Raw genomic sequence first — 27,766 nt, forward strand, 5'->3', positions numbered from 1 at the left:
TGAATTTTTTTTTGCGCCGAGGACAAGTATTTGTTAAAGAACGATGAGGGTGTGGCAATCGGATTACGTCATCTGGAGGCCCCGTCCCCTTGTGACGTCACAGCCGGGGGCATGATGGTCAGTGACGTCATAAGGGGCAGGGCCTCCGGATGACGTAATCCGATTGCCACACCCCCATCGTTATCTAAGAACTGCTTGACATCGACGCGGACAGATCAGCGGGACGCAGCATCGGAGCAGGGTCATCGGCGGGAGCGGAAGAACACCGGACAAAGACGACAGAAGAAAGAAGAAGAGTGGAAGAAGAAGCAGCGAGAGAAGGAGAAACCCGGAGGAGGAAGAAGCGGGGAAGAAGATGATGATATTTTTAATAAGACTTGTCTAAAACTGTCTACTGTATTTTACAACACTACAACTACTTTTTTGGTGAATGGGGGGAGCCCCCCCTGCCCCAAAGCACCCATCCCCCCATGTTGAGGGCAGCGGCCTGGTTTGGTTCGGGGGGGGGGTTTGGGTGCTCGCTCGTCCACTCCCTTTCCTGGCCTGCTGGGCTGCATGCTGGGACTCCCACGTCTTTTTTTTTTTTATATTTTGGCGTGGGGGGGTCCCCTCCAAATGCATACTAGACCCAAGGGCCTGTTTCTTTTTTCATGATTTTCTTTTTTTAGCAGGCAATTCTTTTTTTTTTTACATTAAGCGGGGAAGCCAGCTGACAGCTAATGACTCATCGGTTGCTAAGGACGCTAATTTCTTCCAGCGCTCCAAAGTAGGGGGCCTATCCGATTTCCATGCCAAAACAATGGCTTTTCTAGCATAGAACAGGAGTAGACCCAAAAGTGTTCTGGGAGGCCCTTGAAAAGGCTAGACCAAGCCCAGGAGACAAACGGCCACTGTTTGATGGACAGAAATTGTGGTTACTAAGCAAATAAACTGCAAAATAATCAGCCCAAAAAACATAAAAAAAAAAAAAAAAAAAAGTCTGCAGGTGCAAACATATCATACTTACCTCCACTGTGCAGCTCGTTCTGCACAAAGTGGCCCCGAACCTGCTCTTCTGGGGTCCCCCCGGCAGCTCCCGCGGCTCCTCCCCACATCTGATAACCCCCTCGGAGAAACGCTTCCCTAAGGGGGTTATCAGATGTGGGGAGGAGCCGCGAGAACCATGGGGGACCCCAGAAGAGCAGGTTCGAGGCCACTTTACCTTGCAGGCGTGCTCCCGAGTCCAGCATTCGGTATCCATAAGAGGCCGAATGCAGGACTCAGCCCTGCCCCCCGGTGCTCGTGTCATTGGATTTGATTGACAGCAGCGGGAGCCAATCGCTATACTGCTATCAATCTAACCAATCAAGAGCCGAGAACCCAGGGCAGAGAGAGCGTGTCCCTGCCGGGTCAAGTTCGAGGGTTCAGGTAAGTAAAACGGGGGGCTGGGGAGCCTGTCACTGACAGGTCCAGCATTCGGCGTCCATAGAGGCCGAATGCAGGACTCGGCCCCGCCCCCCGATGCTCGTGTCATTGGATTTGATTGACAGCAGCGGGAGCCAATGGCTGTACTGCTATCAATCTAACCAATCAAGAGCCGAGAACCCCAGGCACAGAGAGAGCGCATCTCCGCCGGGTCAAGTTCGAGGGTTCAGGTAAGTAAAACGGGGGGCGGTGGAGCCGTCACTGACAGGTGTTTTTTTCACCTTAAATGCATAGGATGCATTAAGGTGAAAAACATGAAGGTTTACAACCCCTTTAAGGTTCCACTGTGTGGGTAGATTATATGTATTCTCTGCGGCGAAAGGTAGGCCATGTGGAGAATTTTGAGTTTAATTAGCCTATCTCGTATGGCCTCCAAATGAGTAATGGGGCAATTCCAGGCATCCTCCTAATCTGCTTTGTCCAGATCCAGCACCTCCACCTACCACTTGGATTGTAAAGGCTCAAGACCAACATTCACTGTTTGCTGCAAAGCCCTGTAAATTGTGCATAAAGGCTTTGCCAGATCATCAGTACGTAGTAAAGATTCTAAATCATTCTGAAGTGAATTGTAGAATGTCCAAATTGGGAGAAGTAAGCATGGTGGAGTAGCAAGAAGAATAAGGAATTTAGGGAGATTATGGTTTTGTTTTAATTCATCTGTGACAAATGTCAGCCAGATATTTTATACTATGTGAAGCCCATATAGAGGGATCAGGGATAGTTAAGAAATCTGGGGGTTTCGGGTTAAACCAGAGAGGAGAATGCAGGGACCAGAAAGCAGAAGTGGAGGTGCCCTTGAGGATCATTCTCTGCCAGGCTTTGATTACTGCTTTCATAGAAAGAGTGAGAGGCAAGATGGGGGACCAAGCTCCACGATATGGAAGTTTATGAAGAGCTCAATAGGAGCCTAAACGAGCTGCTTCTAACAACACCGAAGCATCAGGATCATCCGAACTGACCCAATTATGTGCATGGGTAAGAAGCACTGCCAAAAAGGACACACCAGACCACCTTATGTCCAGGGTCTACAAATAATTTTTTTTTTACTGAATCTAGGAGCTTATCAATGAATTTAGAGTATAAAAAAATAGTTTCTTCCTTAAAAAAGTGTAATTATTTCCTCTCTTTCTCTGCAAGATGCAAAGCTCTCCCTGATTCTACAGTCAAATTCCAGGAGCCACTGGGCATTTGGCAGTCTTGAGCTGTGAAGAGCGCTGTGTGTGTGTGTGTGTGTGCGTTTATTTGGCAACTTAAGCTGGCCATGCACAGCTAGACTCCCAACTGATTGATGTTGAATTGGCCAAAATTCATGCCATGAATGGTGCTGTTGGCACCATCTGGCTTGACAAACTTCAAGTGAAAGATCAAAGCAGCCGAGTGGAAAATTATGCTATTTAAAGCAACAGCTGGCAGCAGAGATGCCTCCATCCACAACATTTAGGATGGATTGAATAATCTATTACTTTACTATAAACATTCTCAGTGTGAGTGTTAGAAAATACTTTGCAGTGTGATTAAAGTACTGTTTTCCTATTGTTTGGGCTGATAACATGTTTAGCTAAAGAGTCTGGCCTACCCTGATACAGTATAAGACATGTTACATTACTTCCTAGCAGATGTACAATTCCCAACATGCCCCACCCTCACAGGAGAATTGCAAGGAATACTCAAAGTATTTATACAACTGAAAAATGCACACCAAACCCAGCGGCTACTTCGCAAAGAGGAAAAAACAGGCATGCTTTTCATGAAGCAACAACCAGTTGAAAGTTTACAAATTTTCCTTCCAAAACCTGTATATATGCCAAATTCTAACAAACATGGGTGGTTGTAGGTATGACCAGATACTTACTGAAGAGTCACCTAACGTTTGTTTTACACAGACCGTTTTACACATTCCAGAAAGCTATACATACAGTATGTTGAAAATAAAGCAGAAACAAATCTGATGCGGGTCTCTTGCCATAACACACAAGTATGCACAGCATACTTGCACAATATGAGAGACTTACCTGCCCAAAGTGCCCCTGTCCAGCAATGCAATGTCTGGTATTGTACACTTAGCTGCACATGGACAATAGTCAGTGTACAATAAGGTCTCATTCACACTAGGTGCAGTGACTGGTGTTTTCCTGTATCAGATCAACACCAGTCACACAAAAATAAATTATCTAAAGCTGGCCACATACTGTTTGAAAAAAAAAAAAAAAAAAAAAAAAAAAAAGATTCTTCTCTTCACACAAACAAAATGGATGGAGGAATCCCCCAGGACATTGTGCGGGACCCACCACTATCAGAGTACATTGATGAGCAGTGGCAGCCACTGTTCAACTAAAGTTTTCCAGCATGTCAACTTCTGACAAGCAGGGGACACAGTGATCAAATTTCGGCCTTTTATTGCTGAAACAGTCCATTTCCATCAGTGTATGGCCAGCTTAAGGGTGGTCATAACATTTTTTTTTTTTTTTGTTTCCTTTTATTCAGCTTACTGGCTGAACCAAAACCTGTATGAATCAGACAGTGGCTACATCTGATTGGATTCAGCTAACAATTTTTCACCTGGCTCTTTTGGTTTTTCAGCATGTCAGGGGAGGAGATGCCAACAAGGCCCCCAATAAGTGAATTTCAAAAACTGGTCACTCACCAGGATTTACAAGGCTGATAGTTAGTCAAGTTGAAAAAAAAAAAAAAAAAAAAAAAAAAAAAAAGAGGCAAGTCCATCCAGTTTAACCAATAATATAGCTCTGTCCCCCATTAGGGAGATTCGCCCTCTCTATTTGTCCTGTTGAGGACCCCTTTCACACTTGCACGACTTGTCCTGCGACTTGGGACTGCAAAGTCGCTGGACAAGTCGTTCCCCATGATTTCCAATTATAGCCATTCATATATGTGCGACTTCAAGTCATGCCGACTTCAAAGTAGTCCCATGCAAGTTGAGTTCCATAGACCAAGTTTACACAGACATTCCCTGAAAATCGCATCAAAATCGGGGCCGCAAAATCGTGTGACTTTTAAGTCTCGGCAGTGTGAAAGGGGCCTTACCATTATCATTGAAAGTAAAAAGAGTCCCCGGAAAAGTAATAGCGGGGAAATCTTCCAATGGGGATACAAGTTCTGGGGACCTGCTGGTCCCCAAGGAATTCCCTTAATTTGCAGGGGTTTCCTCTCACTTCCTATTTGACTATGGGACAGAAAGTGAAGGGAAATCTCCCCAATGGGACACAGATGGCGAAAGAAAATCTGACAGGGGTTACAACCCTCCCTTACTCTACCCAGAATGAAAAAAAAAAAAAAAAAAAGTATGTTTTTGCCTAGATTTCTACTTAAGTCTACAAGTAAACTACATCCCACTATACTACATACCTTTGATCCAGTCCAGCCCAGAAGTGCATATGGATATTCTGAGTAAGGAGTGACCACTAAATCCACTCTGACAGCTTTCCAGATAGGAGAAGTGACACCCGAGCCATTAGAATCTCTGTGCACCACACCAGAAACCACTGATTCACACTCTGACTTCTTCAAGTCACTGATAGGAAGTGCAAAGATGGAATAGCAAGTTTCATGACCATCCATGTTCCTGTTCACTCTGTGGGGTACATGGGAACGTTCCTTCATGTGTCGGTACAACAGCAAACCCTGCAATCAACAGAAGAAATCTGACTTGTAATGGCAGCTTTGAATATGACATACTAGGAGTGTGGAAAAGAAAATTTATAAGAATATTGGGGCTTACAATCTATAAAAAGATCACACTCTGACATACACTAGAAAGTGCCATTGCACTCTTCATAACGGAACAAACTTTCTCAGCACATTAAGACTGTTGATGGCATTTAAAATGTATCTAACCAAAAAACAAAATGTTATAATACCACAGCTTACCAGTCCTTTGATATGCCGTTGCATTGTTTTTCTTTCTTCAAGCTTTTTTCCTTTATTTTCAACTGGTGCTCCTTCCAGTAATACACTTTCTGTCCTAGGGTGACCACTTTCACTCACTGTATTGTATCCATGAAGGAGCAGCACTGTCACCATAAGACAAAAAGTATGCAAAGACTATAGAACAGCTCCCCTTCTCCTGATCTCTATAACATTTGAAGGAGGTGTTCTGTAGTCGACAGACGTGAACTGGACAGGGCTGAGAACATTGTTTGGCATTTCTGTAGAGCACAATCATTGAGCGAGATAAACAGAGGACATTACAAGCTCACTGGATTTCTGAAAGAATCAGTAGGCATTTTGCTGCATGCTAAAACAAAGGGTTTAGCGCCCGAGCAGTGTGACCGAGTCATTAGGGTTGTTTTGTCAGTCTGTCTTCACCAGTGTCTCACCTGTTGTGAGTTTGAGGCCATTTAAAGTAAAATCTGCAATACTTACCTCTGCTCCAACAATTGGATGCCCGCATGATCCCTCGCCAGCATCTTCTCCCTGGCTTCTTCTGAGTGCTGGTTTTTATACTTCTTGATCAGCCCATGTGGGGTGACATAACCCCATGCATGTGGAGGAGTTCAGTCATCTCAGCACACAGGCACTGTACTGGAATGTATGTGCAGGTCAGTGTACATTTAAAAAAAAGGAGAAAAACTGCATGTCTCTTTTTCAATAAAGAGTCGACCTGCTCACTTTTTAAAAAATGTAAGCGCAAGGTCCACTTTTGGGCTCTCCCCTCACCAGCCAGTGTTTGAACATTTATTGGAGTTAAATCAGACCTTCACTCCAAAGTACATTTTTGCCTGGTGTATTCCTCCCTACTCAATGCACAAAAGTGGCACTTTTAAAAAAAAAATTATTTCATTCATGGTCCACCCCATGCTCTGCCACTATTATTGCCTGGATGAAAATTATGTCACCCTGCAGTCTCCCAAATTATCAGATATTCCAGGAGGCATCAGCTGAAGCATCACAGCACCAGAGGAGGGCAGACCCGCCGGCGGCATATCCTCAGGGAGTCGGCTACAAGAACCTGGAGGAGACAACCAGCAACAGATGACAAAGATGGCAGCATGGGACGTAGTGTGCAGCAGTGAAGGGGCAGATCATAACAGAACAACACTAGATTCACTGGGCATGCAAGTATGTTTATTACGGAACAACCCCTCATAACAGTTAAGAGGGGATTAAGATAAATGTCCCATTTTTATCTGTTCTGACTTTCGAACTTTACTTCTATTTGTTCTGTCTGGGTTCAGGCTAGACCCCGGTGTCTTGTATATTCTGAACTGGCCCATATTGGCTACAAATTTTTCTGTTCATCTGATCTGTATTGTGAGAGGATCTGATCCTGTCTGTAGGTGTATTCTGGTGTTCCAGGGTAAGACTCCTCTGTTTTATTTATTTATTATAGGTACTTGTATAGCGCCGTCAATTTATGCAGCACATATCTCAGTCCCCGTCCTCAAGGAGCTTACCATCTAAGGTCCCCAACTCACATTCACACATACTAGGGACAATTTAGACAGGAGCCCAATAACTTACCAGCATGTCTTTATAGTGTGGGAGGAAACCGGAGTACCCAGAGGAAACCCACACAGGCACAGTTCCTGACTGTCTGCTGTTTACTAGCAATCTGCCTGTTACGGTCTTTGTGACTGCAGGTGTCCAGTTAGGGAACCCTATGGCTTGCAAACTTGGAACGGTCTTGACACAAAAGTTTGTCTATATCTTCTCTAGCTCTGGTAAAGACCGGACCTCATGGTTCTGCACCATGTTTAGTGCCATTTATCACCAGCTGACAATGCAGTATTCCCATGTGTCTATTCTCACCATGTACCTACCTGTGTGACTGCATTGTGTACATGTTTCTGTTATCAAAACTACTATGATCAATGTCAATCTATGTCATTAAGTTGTTTTGCTACAGGAGTTCCCAAAGGCCCTAGATTAATTAAGCAATTACTTCTATATTGCATACAAGTCCTCCACAGTCCACCAATATGATGGTTTAGTCTCCATAAACAGGAAGATTAATGTGCATGTTTACCAAAAAACAGTTTGTATCACACAACTGTGTCATGTACTTTATACCAAAGAACAGAATAGTAATGTTAGCTGTAGAACTAGGCCTGCCACAGACTTTAAGGCTCCATTTTGATGTTCGGGTGAGGGGGCAGTGAAATTACAGAGGTTTTTTTTTTTTTACACCAGCCAATTGCCCCCGCTTAAAGTATAGCTAAAGGCAAAACTTTATTTTTTATTTTTGGAAAGTGTGGAGAGGGATTAGAACACCTGTCCATTTTTATTGCGGTCTGTGCCCTGTTAAAGAGATTCACCCTATTTGTCCTGAATACTAGTTCTGATGACCAGTTTCCAATGGGACACAGATGGCAAAAAAAAAAAAAAAAATCTGACAGGGGTTATTACCCTCCCATGTTATACTTTTCAGCTGCAATAGGCAGCAGACAGGGGTGTTTACATGCCATGGTCACAATATTTTGCACCTGCAGCAGTCTGCTGGCAAGTGGACAACAAGTTTGCAAGGCTTCAATCTTCTAAGTTTCAACACCAAACACCTGGCAGTACATTTTAGATGTGTGCCTTTCTTTAAAAAAAAAATTGTGCGTCAGAACATTTGATGATGCCATTACTGGTCACCTAATTTTGTTTGATAGCCCTTAGAAAATTTAGTCCAGACCTGCTACTTGGAATAGATTTTCAGACATGCTTCTGTTATTGCTTATGAAAGATTTATTGCAATGACCTGGCTCTGGACAAAAGTGCAAGTGATCAGACGTGCCCACTTCCTCCCATCAGTATTGAGGTTTATCCTTGCAGACACATTATTGTTTATATTCAGACTTGCTACCACTCACCTTGTCATCCATCCAATCCATAGCTTTCTTCAGTAGTCCATTCAATGCACTGTCATCAGGATGTGTGATAAGGAAATCTACATCATGGCCCTGCTGCTTCCCCCTATGGTTCCCAAAAACACAACACAATGTTCATGTGCATAGGGCATAGGGCAATTGTGGTATCTGTGCCATCTATTTGAAAACATTTGAAGGAGGATGAATTCATCTCATTATTTTCTTTCTACATAATATATGACTTCTGGTGTACTTAACAAGTTCAGATAAGACAGAAATCATATTTTTCTTATATGCAAATGCTGATAGAAAAAGGCAGAAGGATTTTTAGCCCATCTCTAGCCAACCCTCACTCATCTCATATTGGGCTACCCGCCTGTATTAAAAGCAGAAACAGACACAGCTGGAAAGTCAGACACAGAAATGTCATTGGCAGTGTTCACTGATTGGAGGAGTTGGAAATTATGATGTCACTCACTGCCCTTCATCTATACCTCATCCAATCAGAGAACACTTTGCAAAGCATTCTCTGAATGGTGCCTGTGATGAGCAGCTGACCGCCTTTTCTCAGAATACAGCAAGCCAGCCACTCAGCACTGGACCTGGAAGCAAGTGGAGATCATTGGAGTAATGGTGTCTATGTCAGTGATTTCCAGCTTCAAGGGGCTCAGCCAGGTATGGTACATATACATAGTCACATTGGTCCAGCTTGGACAAATGTAGCTATGTAAAAATATACAATACCTGTAATTCATTTTTAAGTAGTACAGCGGCAAAATCTCCCCAGTTCCCAGGGTTTTCTTGCCAAGTCCCACCCCTCCTTTATAACTGGCAGATTTTAACTCTTCTTGCTACATTTTCATGTTTTCTACACTGAGCATGGCCACAAATATAACTTCCGTATATACTCGTGTATAAGCCGAGTTTTCAGCACATTTTTTATGCTGAAAACCCCCCCTCGGCTTATACTCGAGTAAGGAATGTGTGAGATCTTTTGTTGAGCTATCATGCTCTTTGCAGCCCCCTCTGGTAAATTCCTGCATGTGCACTGCTCGTGTGTCCTGCACAAGAGCTGGGAGTGGGACAAGGCACACCACCTAACAAGTAAGGGCTGTTGTGTGTGTGTGTGTACACATGTGTGTCTGTGTAATTTACCAGTAGCTGCTGCATTTCCCACCCTATGCTATTACTCGAGTCAATAAGTTTTCCCAGTTTTTTTGTGGTAAAATTAGATGCCTTGGCTTAAACTCGAGTTAATACATTTGGTGGTGAACTTCATATGTGACTTCAAAGTCACATATTTACATATAGCTAGGCGTAAATTGATGGCACTATATAAAGTAGCTGTTTATTTTTTTAATATATATATATATATATATATATATATATATATATATATATATATATATATATATATATATATATATATACACACACACATATATATATATACATACACACATACATACAGTGAGGGGAGAAAGTATTTGATCCCCTGCTGAATTTGTACGTTTGCCCACTGACAAAGAAATGATCAGTCTATAATTTTAAAAGCGAGAGACAGGACAAAAGAAAATATCCATAAAAAGGCATTTCAAAAAAGTTATAAATTGATTTGCATTTTAATGAGTGAAATAAGTATTTGATCCCCCTATCAATAAGCAAGATTTCTGGCTCCCAGGTGTCCTCTTATACAGGTAATGAGCTGAGATTAGGAGCACGCTCTTAAAAGGGAGTGCTCCTAATCTCAGCTGGTTACCTGTATAAGACACATGTTCACAGAAGCAATAAATCAAATTCCAATCTCTCCACCATGGTCAAGACCAAAGAGCTGTCCAAGGATGTCAGGGACAAGATTGTAGACCTACACAAGCCTAGAATGGGCTACAAGACCATCGCGAAGCAGCTTGGTGAGAGGGTGACAACAGTTGGTGCGATTATTCGCAAATGGAAGAAACACAAAATTAGGGCTGAAACACCTAATCGATTAATCAACAACTAATCGATTATGATATTCATAATCGATTATTCGGCCAGTAACATAACGTGGTTAAAAAAAAAAAAAAAACTAAAAATGAGCCCTTTATAGTACAAAAAGAGCAAATAATCGCTCTCACAGTTCTACAGTAAAAAAAAAAAAAAAAAAAAAAAAAATGAACCCCTTACAGTAGTATTTGCTTTTTTTGTACTATAAAGGGCTAATATTCGTTTTTTTTAACCCCATTATATTACTAAACGTCTTAGACCTGGTTCCCATCTATGTGTTTTTTGGTGCTTTTTGCAGAAACGGACTACAGTTCGTTTACATGGTTTCCTATGGGACAAGTTCACATCTTTGCTTTTTCAGCCGCTGCGTATTTGGAAAGTGCCAGTGACTTTTTTTTAATGCAAAACAGTGCTTTTTTTTGTTTCAATATACTTCAATTGGAGAAGCTGCAGAAAAGCATGTAATGCATTTTTGCAGCAATTTGTGTTTTTTAATCTGCCCAACAACAAATTGGCCAAAAAAAATGCAAAAACGCAAATCGCAGCAAAATCACGTGCGCAAAAATCAAAACTCACAGCAAAGAGCACTCCAGAAACAGATCAAAAGCAAACTGCATAGGTGCGCACCAAGCCTTATGCTGGCCACACTGATCCATTTTCAGATGAGAATATTCAGACGAAAAATCTTTGTACATTCGATGAATGAAAGAATGTTTGAAATTTTCACTTGTTTTTAACATTCTGTTTTTAAAATAATTGTAATTTCTGAACGAAAAACCACATACACGGTGATAATTTCTTTCACCAATAAGTTTTCTATTTCCAAATTTTCCCATCACTGTGGTTGAAAATGAACGTCGATTTGACCCCACTAACAATTAGAAAATCAAATGAATGTTCTTATCTCTCCTCTAATAGTATATACAGTATAAAGACAGTAAAGAGACTTTGCGCTTCAAATCTATCACTTAAATGGGTGACGATAATGTGACCTTAAAAGTGCAGCTATAGTGACTGTAGAAATGTAAACATCAACTGTGAATGAGCACCAATGTGAATAAAACACACACAATATTCAACAAAATAATCCAAGTGTGCTGGTGACACAGATGCTCTTCATAAATAGAAAGTTCATAATATTCTCTTTTTAAATAAAAAGTTCATAATGGTGTGTAACTGTAGCTGGGATCAAGTATGTGAGACGATTCAGGTGGTGATCTTATAATGGGAGGCTCCGGTAAACCCGGGCTCTCTAACCTCTCACCTTAAAGAAGCAAATATAAGCATCAAATGTCTGCTTTGGAAAGTCCTGTGTGGTGTGGTTCATCAATAATCCGCGTGATGTGTCTCTAATGGTTGGATTATCCTCCCAGTGTACACTTGCCTATAAAAATAGAGAGGAGGGGGGAGGGGGAAGGAGGGGTTGCCCACCTAGGGCTCCACCAATCCGGTGGAATAGACAGTGAAGGGAGAGAGAGAAGCCTCCAATGGTGTAGTATATTGGACAAAGTACTATTTATTAAGTAATAAGGGTGGTCTCTTACATTAAAAACATTTTAAAACAGCATATACAGCATGAGAAAATCTGGAGCGGCGTCCAAGGCGCCTCCTTACTGACTTCCGGTTACGTCTGCTCTCTGCCACGCGTAAGAGACCACCCTTATTACTTAATAAATAGTACTTTGTCCAATATACTACACCATTGGAGGCTTCTCTCTCTCCCTTCACCGTCTATTCCACCGGATTGGTGGAGCCCTAGGTGGGCAACCCCTCCTCCCCCCTCCTCTCTATTTTTATAGGCAAGTGTACACCGGGAGGATAATCCAACCATTAGAGACACATCACCCGGATTATTGATGAACCACACCACACAGGACTTTCCAAAGCAGACATTTGATGCTTATATTTGCTTCTTTAAGGTGAGAGGTTAGAGAGCCCGGGTTTACCGGAGCCTCCCATTATAAGATCACCACCTGAATCGTCCCACTTGATCCCAGCTACAGTTACACACCATTATGAACTTTTTATTTAAAAAGAGAATATTATGAACTTTCTATTTATGAAGAGCATCTGTGTCACCAGCACACTTGGATTATTTTGTTGAATATTGTGTGTGTTTTATTCACACTGGTGCTCATTCACAGTTGATGTTTACATTTCTACAGTCACTATAGCTGCACTTTTAAGGTCACATTATCGTCGCCCATTTAAGTGATAGATTTGAAGCGCGAAGTCTCTTTACTGTCTTTTATTCTGTGGAGTGTAGTGTGAACACTTTTGACTTTGCTGCAGTCCTTAGAGACATCATCACTATACATGCACGTGAACAATTTTGCACATAATTGATTTGTTTTGTTTATTCATCTATTCACCTTGATCTTATTTTAGATTTAGACACATTCCTTCACTCTATATAGCGCGAGGGACACCATCACAAGTATATACAGTATATCTCCTCTAATAGTATATACAGTATATCTCTTCAGTCTGATATTCTCAGAGTGGATTAGATATTTTGCTCCCTAACCATATAGTTGGTTATTTTTATTTACCAGTGCATAGAGATATTTAACCACCTCAATACAGGGCACGTACACCCCCTTCCTGCCCAAGCCATTTTTCAGTTTTCAGCGCTGTCGCACTTTGAATGACAATTGCGCGGTCGTGTTACACTGCACCTTAATTAAATTTTTATCATTTTTTTCCCACAAATAGAGCTTTCTTTTGGTGGTATTTGATCACCTCTGCGGTTTTTATTTCTTGCGCTATAAACAAAAGAAGAGGGACAATTTTGAAAAAACACAATATTTTTTACTTTTTGCTATAATAAATATCCAATTTTTTTTTTTTTTTTAACAAATTTTTTCCTCAGTTTAGGCCGATACGTATTCTTCTACATATTTTTGGTAAAAAAAAATTGCGATAAGCGTATATTGATTGGTTTGCGCAAAAGTTATAGCGTCTACAAAATACGGGATAGATTTATAGCATTTTTATTATTTATTTATTTTTTACTAGTAATGGCGGCGATCTGCAATTTTTATTGTGACTGCGATATTGCGGCGGACACATCGGACACTTTTGACACATTTTTGGGACCATTCACATTTATACAGCGATCAATGCTATAAAATTGCATTGATTACTGTGTAAATGTGACTGGCAGGGAAGGGGTTAACACTAGGGGGCGCTCGAGGGGTTAATGTATTACCTAAGGAGGTGATTCTAACTGTGGGGGGAGGGGACTGACTGGGGGAGGTGACCGATCGCTGTCCCTATGTACAAGGGACACACCATCGGTCTCCTCTCCTCTCTGACAGGACGTGGATCTGTGTTTACATGCACAGATCCACGCTCCTGCTGTGTTACCCGGCAATCGCGGGTGCCCGGCGGACATCGCGGCCGCCGGGCACGCGCACCGGGTCCCGAGTGACACGGCGGGCGCGCGCGCGCCCCCTAGTGGCTCGGGAAGGCGAGGACGTCATATGACGTCCTCCCAGAATAACAGAAGCCTCGTCCAGCCGTCATATGACGGTGGGCGGTGGCTTAGTGGTTAAGAATAAATTGCCTTTTTTTAAAACTTTACATATTAAGTAAATTATACACCACACTTTTTTTTTTTTTTGTTAAGGTTATTAACCGAAACAATAATCGGCCAGCTAATCGATTATGAAAATAATCGTTAGTTGCAGCCCTACACAAAATAATTGTCAATCTCCCTTGGTCTGGGGCTCCATGCAAGATCTCACCTCGTAGAGTTTCAATGATCATGAGAATGTTAAGGAATCAGCCCAGAACTTTACGGGAGAATCTTGTCAATGATCTCAAGACAGCTGGGACCATAGTCACCAAGAAAACAATTGGTAACACACTACGCCGTGAAGGACTGAAATGCTGCAGACCCCTGCTCAAGAAAGCACATGTACAGGCCCGTCTGAAGTTTGCTAATGAACATCTGAATGATTCAGAGGAGAACTGGGTGAAAAAGTGTCGTGGTCAGAGGAGACCAAAATCAGGCTCTTTGCCATCAACTCAACTTAGGCACGTAACCGGAAACACGAGAACGCGGACCGGAAGTGACGTAGCGAGTATCGCAAACAAGCTGTCCCCACTGCTGTTTGGCACTTTTTTCATTCATTTTGATGTAAGCAGCCATTTTATTATATTTTATTAAACTCCTTGGCTTAAACCTACTACACTATTGGAGCCCTTTTGTTTCCTATCACCACCATATGGAGCTTATCCATTAGAGGAAGTGACACCACCCCGGAGATGGCCCAGGACGCCACTACCACCACCGGACTATAGCAACTACATATCTATTGAAAGCTACAGGCACTTATATTGTGCCAGGAAGGTGAGAGTTCTGGGAGCCCCGAGTGGGTGTCCTTTTCCACGAACAGTCACCAGATCACCTAGCAACGCATGTTCACCCACCAGTCACAAGTGTTATATATTTTATGATTTGTGTGATTTTATTAACACTTTAGTCACTTTGATACACGTTTTTTATGGACTTTCACTTTGTATTTATTCATTTAACTGTGTTATCTGAGTCAGGACTGTATTTTCAAATAAGCAGTTTTTTCACTTGATATTTAATTTGTTGTTTGCGCAGAAACACGTTCACAATCTGACACGATTGCACACATCAACTCAACTTGCCGTGTTTGGAGGAGGAATGCTGCCTATGGCTCAGAGAACACCATCCCCCCCACAAAACATGGAGGAGGAAACATTATGCTTTGGGGGTATTTTTATGCTAAGGGGACAGGACAACTTCACCGCATCAAAAAGGGACAATGGACAGGGCCATGTATTGTCAAATCTTGGATGAGACCCTCCTTCCCTCAGCCAGGGCATCAAAAATGGGTCGTGGACGGGTATTCCAGCATGACAATGGCCCAAAACACGTGGCAAAGACAACAAAGGAGTGGCCCAAGAAGAAGCACATTAAGGTCCTGGAGTGGCCTTGCCAGTCTCCAGACCTTAATCTCATAGAAATATGTGGAGGGAGCTGAAGGTTCAAGTTACCAAACGTCAGCCTGGAAACCTTAATGACTTGGAGAGGATCTGCAAAGATGAGTGGCACAAAATCCCTCCTGAGATGTGTGCAAACCTTGCGGCCAACTACAAGAAACGTCTGACCTCTGATTGCCAACAAGTGTTTTGCCACCAAGTACCAAGTCATGTTTTGCGTAGGGGTCAAATACTGTTTTCACTCATTAAAATGCAAATCAAATAACTTTTTTGAAATGCTTTTTGGTGTTATTCTGTCTTTAACTGTTAAAATAAACCTACCATTAGAATTATAAACTGATCATTTCTCAGTGGCCAAACATACAAAATCAGCAGGGGATCAAATACCTTTTCCCCTCACTGTATATACAGAGAAAATAGAGATAGATAGAGAGAGATAGATATATCTATCTGACTTCCTGTTGTGTATACAGAGCAAAAAGTGAAGGGAAATTTCTCCAATGGGAAGAAAAAAAAATGGAGCTACTTTATCCAAAATGACAAAATAAATACTTTAGATATACTTGAATAAAAAAAAAAAAAACCCTATGCTGAGGAAATATAGAGGTTGCACACACCCCCTTCTGTAAATACGAATTCCCTGGTCCTGGTTGTCGTATGGATCCCCCGGCCTTAATAATCAACCAGGAAAGAAACAAACATGTAAGCAAGTACACTGTCATTTTTAAAGGATGAATTTACTTTTGGAACAGGTTAAAAGTTCCACCCATCTGCAGTCTCATCTCCCCCCGCATCTCCCCCTGTGACAGCGGGCCTTTTTCCTGCACTCGTTATCACGATTTGTAAACAGCAAGTTGTGCGGGACTTTGCCCACACGGCCGTGACATTCATTCACAGTTTCCTGTTGATTAATGCCTACAAGTGCTGTCATCTATTGCAGATGATGGCTTGTAGTTTTCAATGTGCTGCAGGGACACTGGTGAGCATCTTCGTACCTGTACAAGGTACGAGCAGACAGTTAACCTGAGAGTCTGCAAGATCCTGGCATTGCGCCAAGAAACTGCTGATCACGGGTGAAATGCTCTGCAAGCTCCTTAGAAAAATAAAATGCACATTTTTCTTTCCTGCAAAAAAATATGTACATTTATATATTTTTTTTTTTAAAAAGCGAACCTATGAAGGACAGAGGCAATTTTAACAAAAGTATCATGGCCCACCAATCATGCCCTGGGCAGGCTGAGTTAGTATTTACAAGGAACATTTTGAGGAGGAGGGCAGGTGGTTAAAACTGCACCTATGTTAATTACATAGGGGTTAATTTCCTAAAGGAGTAAAAACTGTTGACTCTGCAAATTGAATGTTCTCTTCAACCAACCAATCATATGCTAAAGATCATTTTTTAAATGATTTACCTTTCAGATTTAAAGTTAGAACAAGTTCGGTTTACTAACATTCAGCTCAGTGAAGCTGGTCCCCCTACAATCAACAAATATAAAAACTCAAGTGTGTTTCTCTAGTGCTACGTTTGTGCTGTTTTGTGCCATAAAAATTTACATTTGTGCCGCTTTTATTTTTAAGATATTAGCAATTGTTTTTTCCAGACTATGACATCACCTAGCCCCATAACAACAGCCAGATGGCACGAAACCAGGCTGGTTGGTGCCATTTAAATTTCCGTTCCATTATCGTTTTTGTGTTAATGATTTATTAAAAGGTCACCAAAGGTCACTCAGCCCCCCTATAACACCCAAATGACACGAAACTGGCCTTGTTAGTTAGTGCTACATTTGTGCTGCTAAAATTTTTATTTGTGCCGTTATGGTTTTTTGGTTAAGTTTTTTTTTTTTTTCAAATTCCACTCACTTTGCCCAACCCCTACAATCAGCACAAATAAAAACTCAAGTGTGTTTCTTTAGTGCTACGTTTGTGCTGTTTAATTTTAATCTTTTATTGTTTTTTGCGTTATTAATGATTTATTAAAGGTTATCAAAAGGTCACTCAGCTCCCCTACAACACCCAAAAGACATGAAATTGGGCTGGTTGGTTAGTGCCACATTTGTGGTGGTTTGTGCTGCTAAAATTTTTATTTGTGCTGGTATGGTTTTTGTGTTGTAACCGCTTGTTTTTAATTGATAACACACCCACCCACTTTGCACCCCATGTTATTAAATCTTAAAAACAAACTACCATTTGTTAGTGCTACGTTTGTGTTTTTTTGTCCATAAAAATTAAAAATTGTGCGCCTTTTATTTTTAAGATAATAGCAATATTTTTTTCCAAAAGATGACATCACGCCGCCCTCCTGTCATGTACCTGGTTAATAAGCTCTGGCTCAGGGGGCCACCGATAGGGAGACAGCAGCCATGGGAGTACAGTGAAGTGTGAGTGCCTGTGGTCAGTCCAGTAGACTGTGTAGCGGCAGCAGTAAGCAGGTGGATGTGGCAGCAGAACCGGCTGGTGGCAGAAGAACTGGCACAGAGTTTGGCTTATGTATGCACCGGGAGACATTGTTTGTGCTATGAGCAAGCATTCCCCAACACCCCCTACAACAGCCAATAGAAATGAAAACGGGCTGGTTGGTTAGTGCCACGTTTGTGTCGTTTTACTCTCCATTCTATCTCCTTTTGTTTTTCAGTTATTGTTTTTTTAATAAAGGTCACCAAAGGTCACCTAGCCCCCCTACAAGAGACAAAAGACATGAAACCGGGCTGGTTGGTGCCACATTTGTGCTGGTTTGTGCTGTTTAAATTTCAGTTCTAACGCTACCGTTTTTAAGTTATTTACTATTCATTTAAGGTCACTCAGCCCCCCTACAGATGAAACTGGGTTGGTTGGTTAGTGCCGAGTTTGTGCTGTTAAAGTCAAGTGTGCTGCTTTGATTTTTTTAATTGTAAAAGTTTGTTTTTATTTGTTCAAACCCCACCAACTTGGCATCCCATGTTATTAGATACTTTAACCAGTTCTCGACGGAAAGATAGAAAGATGGAAATTTAAACAGCACAAACGTAGCACTAACCAACGAGACCAGTTTTATGTTATTTGGGTGTTCTAGGGGGGCCGAGTGACCTTTAATAAATCATTAATGACGCAAAAACAATAATAGATAGAATGGAAATTTAAACAGCACAAAAGAAGCACTAAAGAAACACGTTTGAGTTTTTATTTGTGCTGATTGTGGGGGGGGGTTCAAAGTGGGTGGGGATTGGAAAAAAAAACAAAAAAAAAAGAAGAAGGTTATAACTTAAAAACCATAACAGCACAAATAAAAATGTTAGCAGCACAAACCAGCACAAACGTAGCACTAATCAACAAGACCAATTTCGTGTCGTTTGGGTGTGGTAGGGGGACTGAGTGACCTTCGGTGACCTTTAATAAATCATTAATAATGCAAAAACGATAAAAGATAGAACGGAGATTTAAACCGCACAAATGCGGCACTGACAAACCATCCTGGTTTCGTGCCATTTGGCTTTTGTAGGGGGCGTCAGTTATCTAGCTGATGTCATCATCTGGAAAAAACAATTGCTAATATCTTAAAAATAAAAGCAGCACAAACGTAAATTTTTACGGCACAAAACAGCACAAATGTACCACTAAAGAAAACACACTTGAGTTCATTTGTGCCAATTGTAGGGGGGCCAGCTTCGCTGAGCTCTAACATTCACCTTCCTATGCCTTTTTTTAATCTCACCATAATCTTAATGGCAGCACTATGTAGTCTTCTGTGGAACTCTGTTAAGAACAAAAAAACATATTTGTCATACCTGCAAAAGCCGCCAGTCATTGTAATCTGGATGTCGGGGACAAATGTCTGCAGGGCTTCCCTTATCACACATTGTACACGGTCAGCCTCCTCGCGTGTTACAGGAAGTTGCAAGTCTGTGTAATGTTCCAGCCCTAAGTATGGAAACTACTGATTATTATAAAAGGACAGCAATATGTTCTCTTATCACCATTTCTCTTGCTCTTACCTGCTCTCTGTTTTGCTGTCAGTGTAACTTTTGGGTCTTTCAGGTCATCCAGTTTCCGCATGCCATCTTTGTACCATCGTTCTGCTGTTCTTACCCCGACTCCAAAAATGCTGGTGAACCGCTAAGAAGAAAGAAGAAAGTATTTGTGTAGAGTACCCAAGTGACAAAGAAAGCCAAAACAAGATGCTTTTGTAAATACAATGTACAACATCTAAAGTTTTTTTTTTAGTGACACTTGGACCTTACCTTCAAGCAATATTAAACCCAAAACTAAAAAAAATGTTTATATATATATATATATAATATATATATATATATATATATATATATATATATATATATATATATATATATATATATATATATATATATATATATATATATATACACACATCTATATCTATATCTATAGATATCTATATCTATATATACACACACATCTTTTTTCACCTGGTAATCTGGCCAGTAACACACATCTTGTATTAAAGTGCCTCCACTCTGGATGAGGGAGCACATGGGAAGCCTTTGGACAACAGCATTGTCAGTCTGGGGGGGGGGGGTATTAGATGTACTAGCATATTTAAATACACTAACAAATTCAAGCCAAGCTCAGTTAACACTTTATAAGTAGTTACAGCAGGTTTTTTTTCTTTCCTGGATAAAGGTTTTACATAAATAAACAATGATCATTTTAGGCACATCTAGTATTAAATGGTTTTCTCATCTCTGTAGCTTTCTGCTAGAAAGTTTGTTCTTTTTAAAGCAGAGTTCCGCTACCCCACCCACCAGCAAAAAACATACCGTAGCTGCTGACTTTTTTATATTAGGACACTTACCTGTCCTGGAATCCAGCGATGTCAGCACCCCAGCTGATGTTTCCATCAGCTCTCGGGCACCGCTGCCGCCATTCGACGTAAGGGTAACCGGCAGTGAAGCCTTTCGCCTTCACAGCCGGTTCCCTACTGTGCATGCGCGAAGAGCGCTGCGCTTTCTGAATGGCCGGGCAGGGAGGGAAGGAGGAGGGGGGCTGAGCGTGCAAATGTTGCACCGTAGGGGGGAGAGAAGCAGAGCACCCACTGTTGGGTTGGGCTCCAATTTAAAAAACAGACTTACTGGCCAGATCACCAGATGAAAATTGAAGAAAGCAAGCCTAAAAAATAAAATACAGCCATCACATCTAAGAATTGGTAAGCTGCCTCATAATGAAGGTTTGCTTTTGAGTTTAATACCACTTTCAGTCTTGCACAGCTGTACGGGCGTACTGATATCGCTCTCCCTGATCTCATTGCACACTGTGAGCTTCCCACAGTGTGCATTAGAAGCTGCAGCAAGTCACATAGAGCCTGCCTCATTACCTGGTTGAAGATCATCTTCTAGCCTTTCCTCCCCAGCCTTATTGTCCCTGTCCTCTTTATTTATTGGTTTTCAGTTCAATTAATCAGGGAAGCCAAGTATCACATGTGGGAGAACTAGCCCATTGATTACATCTGGGGTGAGGGATCTTGAAAGGAGTACCGAGATAGGGTGCTGTAATGTTTTCAGGAAGCTATGTACACCATCTTGCCGGTTCTCTCTACCGGCCATCATCTGCCTTCATGGGGGTGGGGCAGAGTAGACAGAGGTGACTGACAATCATGGAGCACTGAGAACTGAGCGATCAGCAGTGTTTGATCGCTCAGTTATCAGTCTTAGAGCCAACAGGGAACCGATGCTGTATTCACCTAGGCAAGTAGGATTTCTAAAAAAATAAATAAAATATAATAATAATAATAATAATAATAATAATAATAAAAAACACCCCAAACTTCTCTTTGGACAGGCTGGGGCCGATTTATAATTTTTGAAAATAAGTGTCTGTGTAACCCACAGTAACCTGTTCACATTGTGCATTCTGTAACTTACAGAATATAATAGCGAACATTTTACTCCTTATAACAATGGCAGTATGTGCAGGAGAAGATTTTGTTGTTGGTATAACGGCGGGCAGTATGTGCATAAATAATATTTCCCACCGATACAAACAATAATGGTACACACACCTCCATACATTGATAATGCTCACTGGCTTTGAGCTCTTCAGTTTCTCTACACACTCCATCTTCCATGATTTCCTGCACAAAAAAAAAAAAAAAAAAAATCTATAGTAAGTTTTACACATATATGCGCCAATGACAAAAGCAACACTTTTTTGGATATAGGAATAACCAGCTCACGCTTTTCATGTCTGTTTAGCTAGGAGTCATTACTTTTCAATGTCGGGTTAAAACACCAAAAGTTGGGGGAGAGTAACAGAAACCAAAAGAATGAGACAAACTACCATAAGAACAAACCACCAACAATCTGCCTGTCTAAATACTGAGAGAAAACACATCTATTTGAAGACCATGAACTGTGAGATGTTAATTGTATAGCCTGGAAGGCCTCAAATTATTTTCCTTTCAGGTCCGTGGGTTAAGCAGAGATACTTGAAAGTTGGAACTCTGGAGAGATGAAATCTTTATTCTGATACCAATCTCCCAGCAATGGCATTTAAAAGGGTAACTTCACTTTCGTGGGGGAAAAAAATAAAAGAGAAAGAAAAAATAAAATATAGCACATATAATTGTGACACAAGTCATATTGTAATTGAATGTTATTAAAAATGACCTTTCCTTTTCAATCTGCAGCCAATGTCATTTTCTGAGAATGCATTGCAATATGGCTACCTGGAGTTGTTCTGTACACAGAGTGTGTACTGACCACTCCCCAGAAACATAATTTCCTGCTTGTGTGATTGGCTCACCAATTTTCCCAGAAGTCTGCCTAAGATACAAGTCAGATTTCAGGCATCCCCTGCAATAAAAATGTCATTTTTGGAGAGACACTTTCAACAGGAACACGGCTATATTAGGATTTTTATAACAGCTTACCTGTAAAATCCTTTTCTTGGAGTACATCATGGGACACAGAGCCTTAAGTAATTACTTAATGGGTTAAAGGCCACCTTCAGGCGTTGACACTGGTATACCCAATCAATGAAGTTCACTCCCTATATAACCCCTCCTCCTTCCACATCACACATCAGTTTTTCTAGCAAAGCAATATACTGAAATCCCAAAAAAAGAGAGGAGGGACCTCTGTGTCCCATGATGTACTCCAAGAATAGGGATTTTACAGGCTGTTATAAAAATCCTACTTTCTTTATCATACATCATGGGACATAGAGCCTCAAGTAATTACTTAATAGGACGTCCCATAGCAATGCTACTTGAGGGGAGGGAGACACAACCTGGAGGGTACTCCCAGACTTGAGGATCTATACTGCTGCCTGCAGCACACTGCACCCGAAGGCGATATCCTCATACCTCCTTACATACAGCTGATAAAATTTTGTGAATGTATGCACTGAAGACAAAGTTGCGGCCTTACAGGTCTCAGCCATGGAGGCCTGATGACGCACTGCCCAAGAAGCACTAACCGCCCTGGTAGAGTGCGCCTTAACTTGAAAAGGGGGAATCTTACACCTTAAATCATAAGTTTGAATTATCACTTGCCAAATCCACTTAGCGACAGTGGATTTCTACGCTGCTTGTCATTTCTTAGGACCCTCTGGCAGAATAAATAAGACATCCGTCTTACGAATCTGAGCAGTTCCCTTTAAATAGATTTTCACTGCTCTCACTACATCAAGACAAACGTAGTGACTTTTCTTCCCTGGAAGATGGTTTTGGAAAAAACAATGTCAGGACAGTATCTTGGTTCAGGTGAAAACCTGAAACCACTTTTGGCAAAAAGTCTGGACGAGGGCGTAACACCACTCTGTCCTCATGAAAAATCAAATACGGCTCTTTACAAGAAAGAGCAGCCAATTCCGAAACCCTCCTTGCTGAGGATTTAGCAACCAAAAATACCAACTTCCTTGTCAGAAGGACTAGGGGAATATGTTGTATCGGTTCAAATGGCTGTTTTTGTAACACAGACAAAACTAACTTCAAGTCCCAAAGGTTCAAGGAAGGTTTGACGGGTGGTTAAGCCGCGTTACCCCTTGTATAAAACCCCAGACTAAAGAATGAGTAGCAAGTGGTCTTTGAAATAAGACCGATAAAGCTGAGACTTGGCCTTTAATAGTGCTCAAGGCCAATTTCATCTCTACCCCTAATTGTAGAAAGGTAAGAATTCTGCCTATGATATATCTCCGAGGGTGCCAAGCCTTGGATTCACACCAGGAAACATAAGCCCTCCAGACTCTATAATATATAGTTCTGGAAGCTGGCTTTCTTGCATTAATCAGGGTAGAGCCAACTGACCCGGAAAGCCCACGTTTCTTCAGAATGTGGGTTTCAATAGCCAAGCTGTTAAAATTAGAGACCTTAATCAAGGATGGAATATCAGTCCCTGTGAGAGCAGATCTGGCCATAGTGGGAGGGACCACTGGCCCTCCACTGCCATCTTTACGATTTCTGCATTCCATGATCTTCTGGGCCATGCTGGTGCCACCAGAATTACCGGATTTCTTTCCAGCTTGATCCTGCAAAGAAGTTGAGGCAGCAACTGAATGGGGGGGGGGGGGATATGCATAGATCAGTGAGAACTGATCCCATGGGGTCACCAACGCATCCGATTGCAATGCGAGTGGATCCCTTGTTCTGGCCACAAAGTTGACTAACTTCATGTAGAACCTGGACGCTAGGAGATCTACATCCGGAGTCCCCCATCTTTGGCAAACAGCCCGAAATATGTCGGGTGAAGAGACCATTCCCCTGGGAATAACTGCTGGCAACTCAAGTAGTCCGCCTGCCAATTCTCTACTCCCGGAATGAAGACTGCCAATAGGCACGGAACATTCCTTTCTGCCCAAGAAAGAATATGGTCCACCTCTCTCTGCGCTGAGAGACTTTGGGTGCCCCCTTGGTGATTGATATAGGCCACAGCTGTGGTATTGTCGGATTGAACCCTGACAGGACAATCCCGTAACCTGAAAGTCCAGGCCTTTAGAGCCAGATGCACTGCCCGAATCTCTAGGATATTGATGGGCAAGGTTATTTTGGTTCTTGTCCCTGGTCTAGTACTGCACCCCAGCCTGAAAGGCTGGCATCCATTGTTACCACTTTCCAGATGACTGGTCTGAAGGATTTACCTTTCAGCAGATTCTGGGTTAGTAACCACGAAGTGAGGCTTTGGGACACTCTTGGGGGCAGCTGCATCGGCAAGTCTAAAGCTTGAATTGTTTTGTTCCAAGCAGACAGGATACTGTTTTGCAACAGTCTTGAATGAAATTGGGCATAGGGAACTGCTTTGAATGAAGCCACCATGGTTCCTAGCAACCTCCTGCAAAGGCGAATGGAGGGATCGCCATTTGACCTGACCATCCGCACCAGCTCTCTTATGGAGTTGATCTTTGCCCGAGGCAAGAACACCCTTTCCTGGGCTGTGTCTATGATCAGACCCAAGTACTCCAGCCTCTTTAACGGTATTAAGGAAGATTTCTCTAGGTTGAGAATCCAACCCAAAAACTTTCCAGATAATTGGTTGTAGTGCGTAAGCTTTGCTTCAAACGAGCCACCGACAGATCTATTAGCAATAGATCATCTAGGTACGCTACGACTGTTATGCCCTGTGCCCTTAACCTGGCTAGAGGTGGGGCCAGCACTTTGGTGAACACCCGGGGTGCTTTGGCTAGCCCGAAGGGCAGAGCTACAAACTGGAAACGCTGCTGTTCCAACTCGAACCGCAGAGATTTTTGATGAGCGGGAAACATAGGGACATGCAGATATGCATCCCTGATGTCGATTGATGCCAGAAGTTCTCCTCCTAGAAGGATAGAAACTACTGACCTGATCGTCTCCATGCGAAAGTAGCAGATCTTCAGGAACTGATTTAGATTTCTTAGATCAAGAATGGGTCTGACGTCTCCATTTGGTTTTGGTACTATGAAAAGATTTGAATAAAACCCCAGACCTTGCTCTTTTGTGGGGATCTGTATGATCACCCCTTGAGATATGAATCAATCTAGTGCCTGAAACAGATTGTCTTCTCTGGATCTTTGGGAACGCTTGACCTCAGAAAGCGAGACGGTAGAAAGTCCTGAAATTACAGCCTGTACCCCAGCGTTACCGTGGAGATGACCCATCTGTCCTGAATTTCCTCTTTCTAGACTTCTGAAAACTGCAGAAGTCTTACCCCCACCTTGGTGGGTGAGGTCGCCTCTTCATGATGAGGCTTTAGGATTCAGCTTTGCAGGTTTCCGAACCCAGGACTTTTTTTTAACCTAGGTCTGACCTTGAGGTTTTCCTCTAGAGTCTAGCGGCGGAGGCCGTAGCCACTGTCTAGAGGCGGAAGCCCCTGGCGCCGGGGAAAGAGCCCGTTTAAATGAAGAGGGTTTATACTTTCTTTTGATTGCCAAAAGGACTTTTCCCACTAGAAATTGTTTGGATATATTTGTCCAAGTCTTCTCCAAACAGTCGCTCCCCATGAAAAGGGAACCCAGGTAGGAGGTTTTTACATGGTGCTTCAGCTGACCAATTTTTTAACCACAGGATTCTAAGCATATTCACAAGCATAAGTGTAAGGCAGAACGCCTGGTGAAAATAATCTTTAATGGCATCTATGGCAAAGCATAATGCTTTTGGTAGTTCAGCCAAATCCCAAGCTTGTTGTGCAGGAAGCTCTCTAAGGGCCTGTTTAAATTGGTCCTTTAGGGATTGACAGACGCTTATTGCAGCGACTGCAGGCTGAGTAAAGGCACCTGCCATTGAAAAATAGGATTTTTTAAAACAGCTTACCTGTAAAATCCTTTTCTTTCGATGGACATCACGGGACACAGAGCCACAGTAATTACTGATGGGTTATATAGGTATCACTGGTGATTGGCACACCCTAACCAGGAAGTTCAACCCCCTATATAATCCCTCCACTTGCAGGGATACCTCAGTTTTGTAGCCAAGCAATATAGTGTATTAGAAGAGGGGCGGGACCTCTGTGTCCCGTGATGTCCATCGAAAGAAAAGGATTTTACAGGTAAGCCGTTTTAAAAAATCCTATTTTCTTTCTCGAACATCATGGGACACAGAGCCACAGTAATTACTGATGGGATGTCCCAGAGCAATGCTATCTGAGGGGGGGGGGGACCACAACCAAGTAGGGTGCAATCAGACCTGAGAAACCTGTACCACTGCCTGCAGCACACTACGCCCAAAGGTGATATCCTCATGCCTTCTCACATCCACCTAAAGGAAATCTGGTGAATGTATGGACTGAAGACCAGGTTGCGGCCTTTCAGATTTGAGCCATAGAGGCCCGGTGATGCACTGCCCAAGAAGCACCAATAGCCCTTGTGGAATGTGCCCTGATCTGAAACGGAGGAATCTTCTCTGTTTCAAACCGTAAAGCTTGAATAATCGACTGTCGAATCCATTTAGAAATGGTAGCTTTTGACGCTGCTTGTCCTCTAGTGGGACCCTCTGGCAGCATGAACAAAACATCCGTTTTGCGTATCTGAGTAGTTGCCTCCAGATAGGCCTTGACTGTTCTTACTACATCCAAAGAATGTAGTGATCTTTCTTCCAGAGAACAGGGATCTGGAAAAAAGGAAGGCAGAACAAGGTCTTGGTTTAGATGTAAATCTGAAACCACCTTCGGTAAAAAACTAGGATGAGGGCGCAGTACCACTCTATCTTTGTGTACAATCAAAATAAGGCTCTTTACAGGAAAGGGCTGCCAATTCTGATACTCTTCTAGCAGAAGAAATGGCTACCAGAAAAATTAACTTCCTTGTCAACAAGACCAAAGGAATCTGACGTATTGGTTCAAAAGGCTTTTTCTGTAACACAGACAGAACCAAGTTCAAGTCCCAGGGGTTTAGGGGCGCCTTAACCGGAGGATTAAGACGCGTCACCCCTTGCATAAAGTTTCGGACCAAAGAATGCGAAGCAAGTGGCCATTGAAATAATACTGATAAGGCCGAGACCTGGCCCTTGATGGTACTCAAGGCCAGCTTCATCTCTAATCCCAATTGTAGAAAATCAAGAATTCTACCCATCACATATTTTCTGGGATGCCAACTCCTGGATTTACACCAGGATACATAAGCTTTCCAGACTCTATGATAAATCATTCTGGAATCTGGCTTCCTTGCATTGATCAAGGTAGATATCACAGGACCTGAAAGCCCACGACTCTTCAGAACGTGGGTCTCAATAGCCAGACTGTCAAATTTAGCGTTTGTAAGGTAGGATGGAACACTGGACCTTGAGATAACAGGTCTGGGCGTACCGGTAATGTCCACGGGGAACCCACCGTCATCCTTACTATCTCCGCATACCACGTCCTTCTGGGCCAAGCGGGGGCCACCAGAAGTATTGACTTCCTTTCCTGCCTGATCCTGCGAAGGAGTCGTGGCAGTTGCAGAATAGGCGAGAATGCATAAATCAGTGAGAACCGATGCCACGGAATCACCAACGCATCCGTCCCGCATGCAAGAGGATCTTTCGTCCTTGCCACAAATCTTTTTGTTGAATCGGGATGCAAAGAGATCTACATCTGGAACCCCCCATCTTTGGCGTATGGCCCAAAAGACGT

At 42.3% G+C, this 27,766-nt stretch overlaps 1 protein-coding gene across 1 annotated transcript in view; it reads right to left on the reverse strand.

Moving 5' to 3' along the window:
- POLM (DNA polymerase mu) overlaps nt 1–27,766 on the reverse strand; it is a 92,207-nt gene that overhangs the window by 31,706 nt on the left and 32,735 nt on the right. Inside the window, 5 exon segments of the mRNA XM_073622083.1 lie at nt 4,828–5,103; nt 8,277–8,379; nt 19,004–19,136; nt 19,211–19,331; nt 21,250–21,321. Coding sequence (XP_073478184.1) covers nt 4,828–5,103; nt 8,277–8,379; nt 19,004–19,136; nt 19,211–19,331; nt 21,250–21,321 — 705 coding nt within the window.

The sequence above is a fragment of the Aquarana catesbeiana genome, linkage group LG03, assembly GCF_042186555.1.
Source record: "Aquarana catesbeiana isolate 2022-GZ linkage group LG03, ASM4218655v1, whole genome shotgun sequence".
In the NCBI taxonomy this organism is placed as follows: domain Eukaryota; kingdom Metazoa; phylum Chordata; class Amphibia; order Anura; family Ranidae; genus Aquarana; species Aquarana catesbeiana.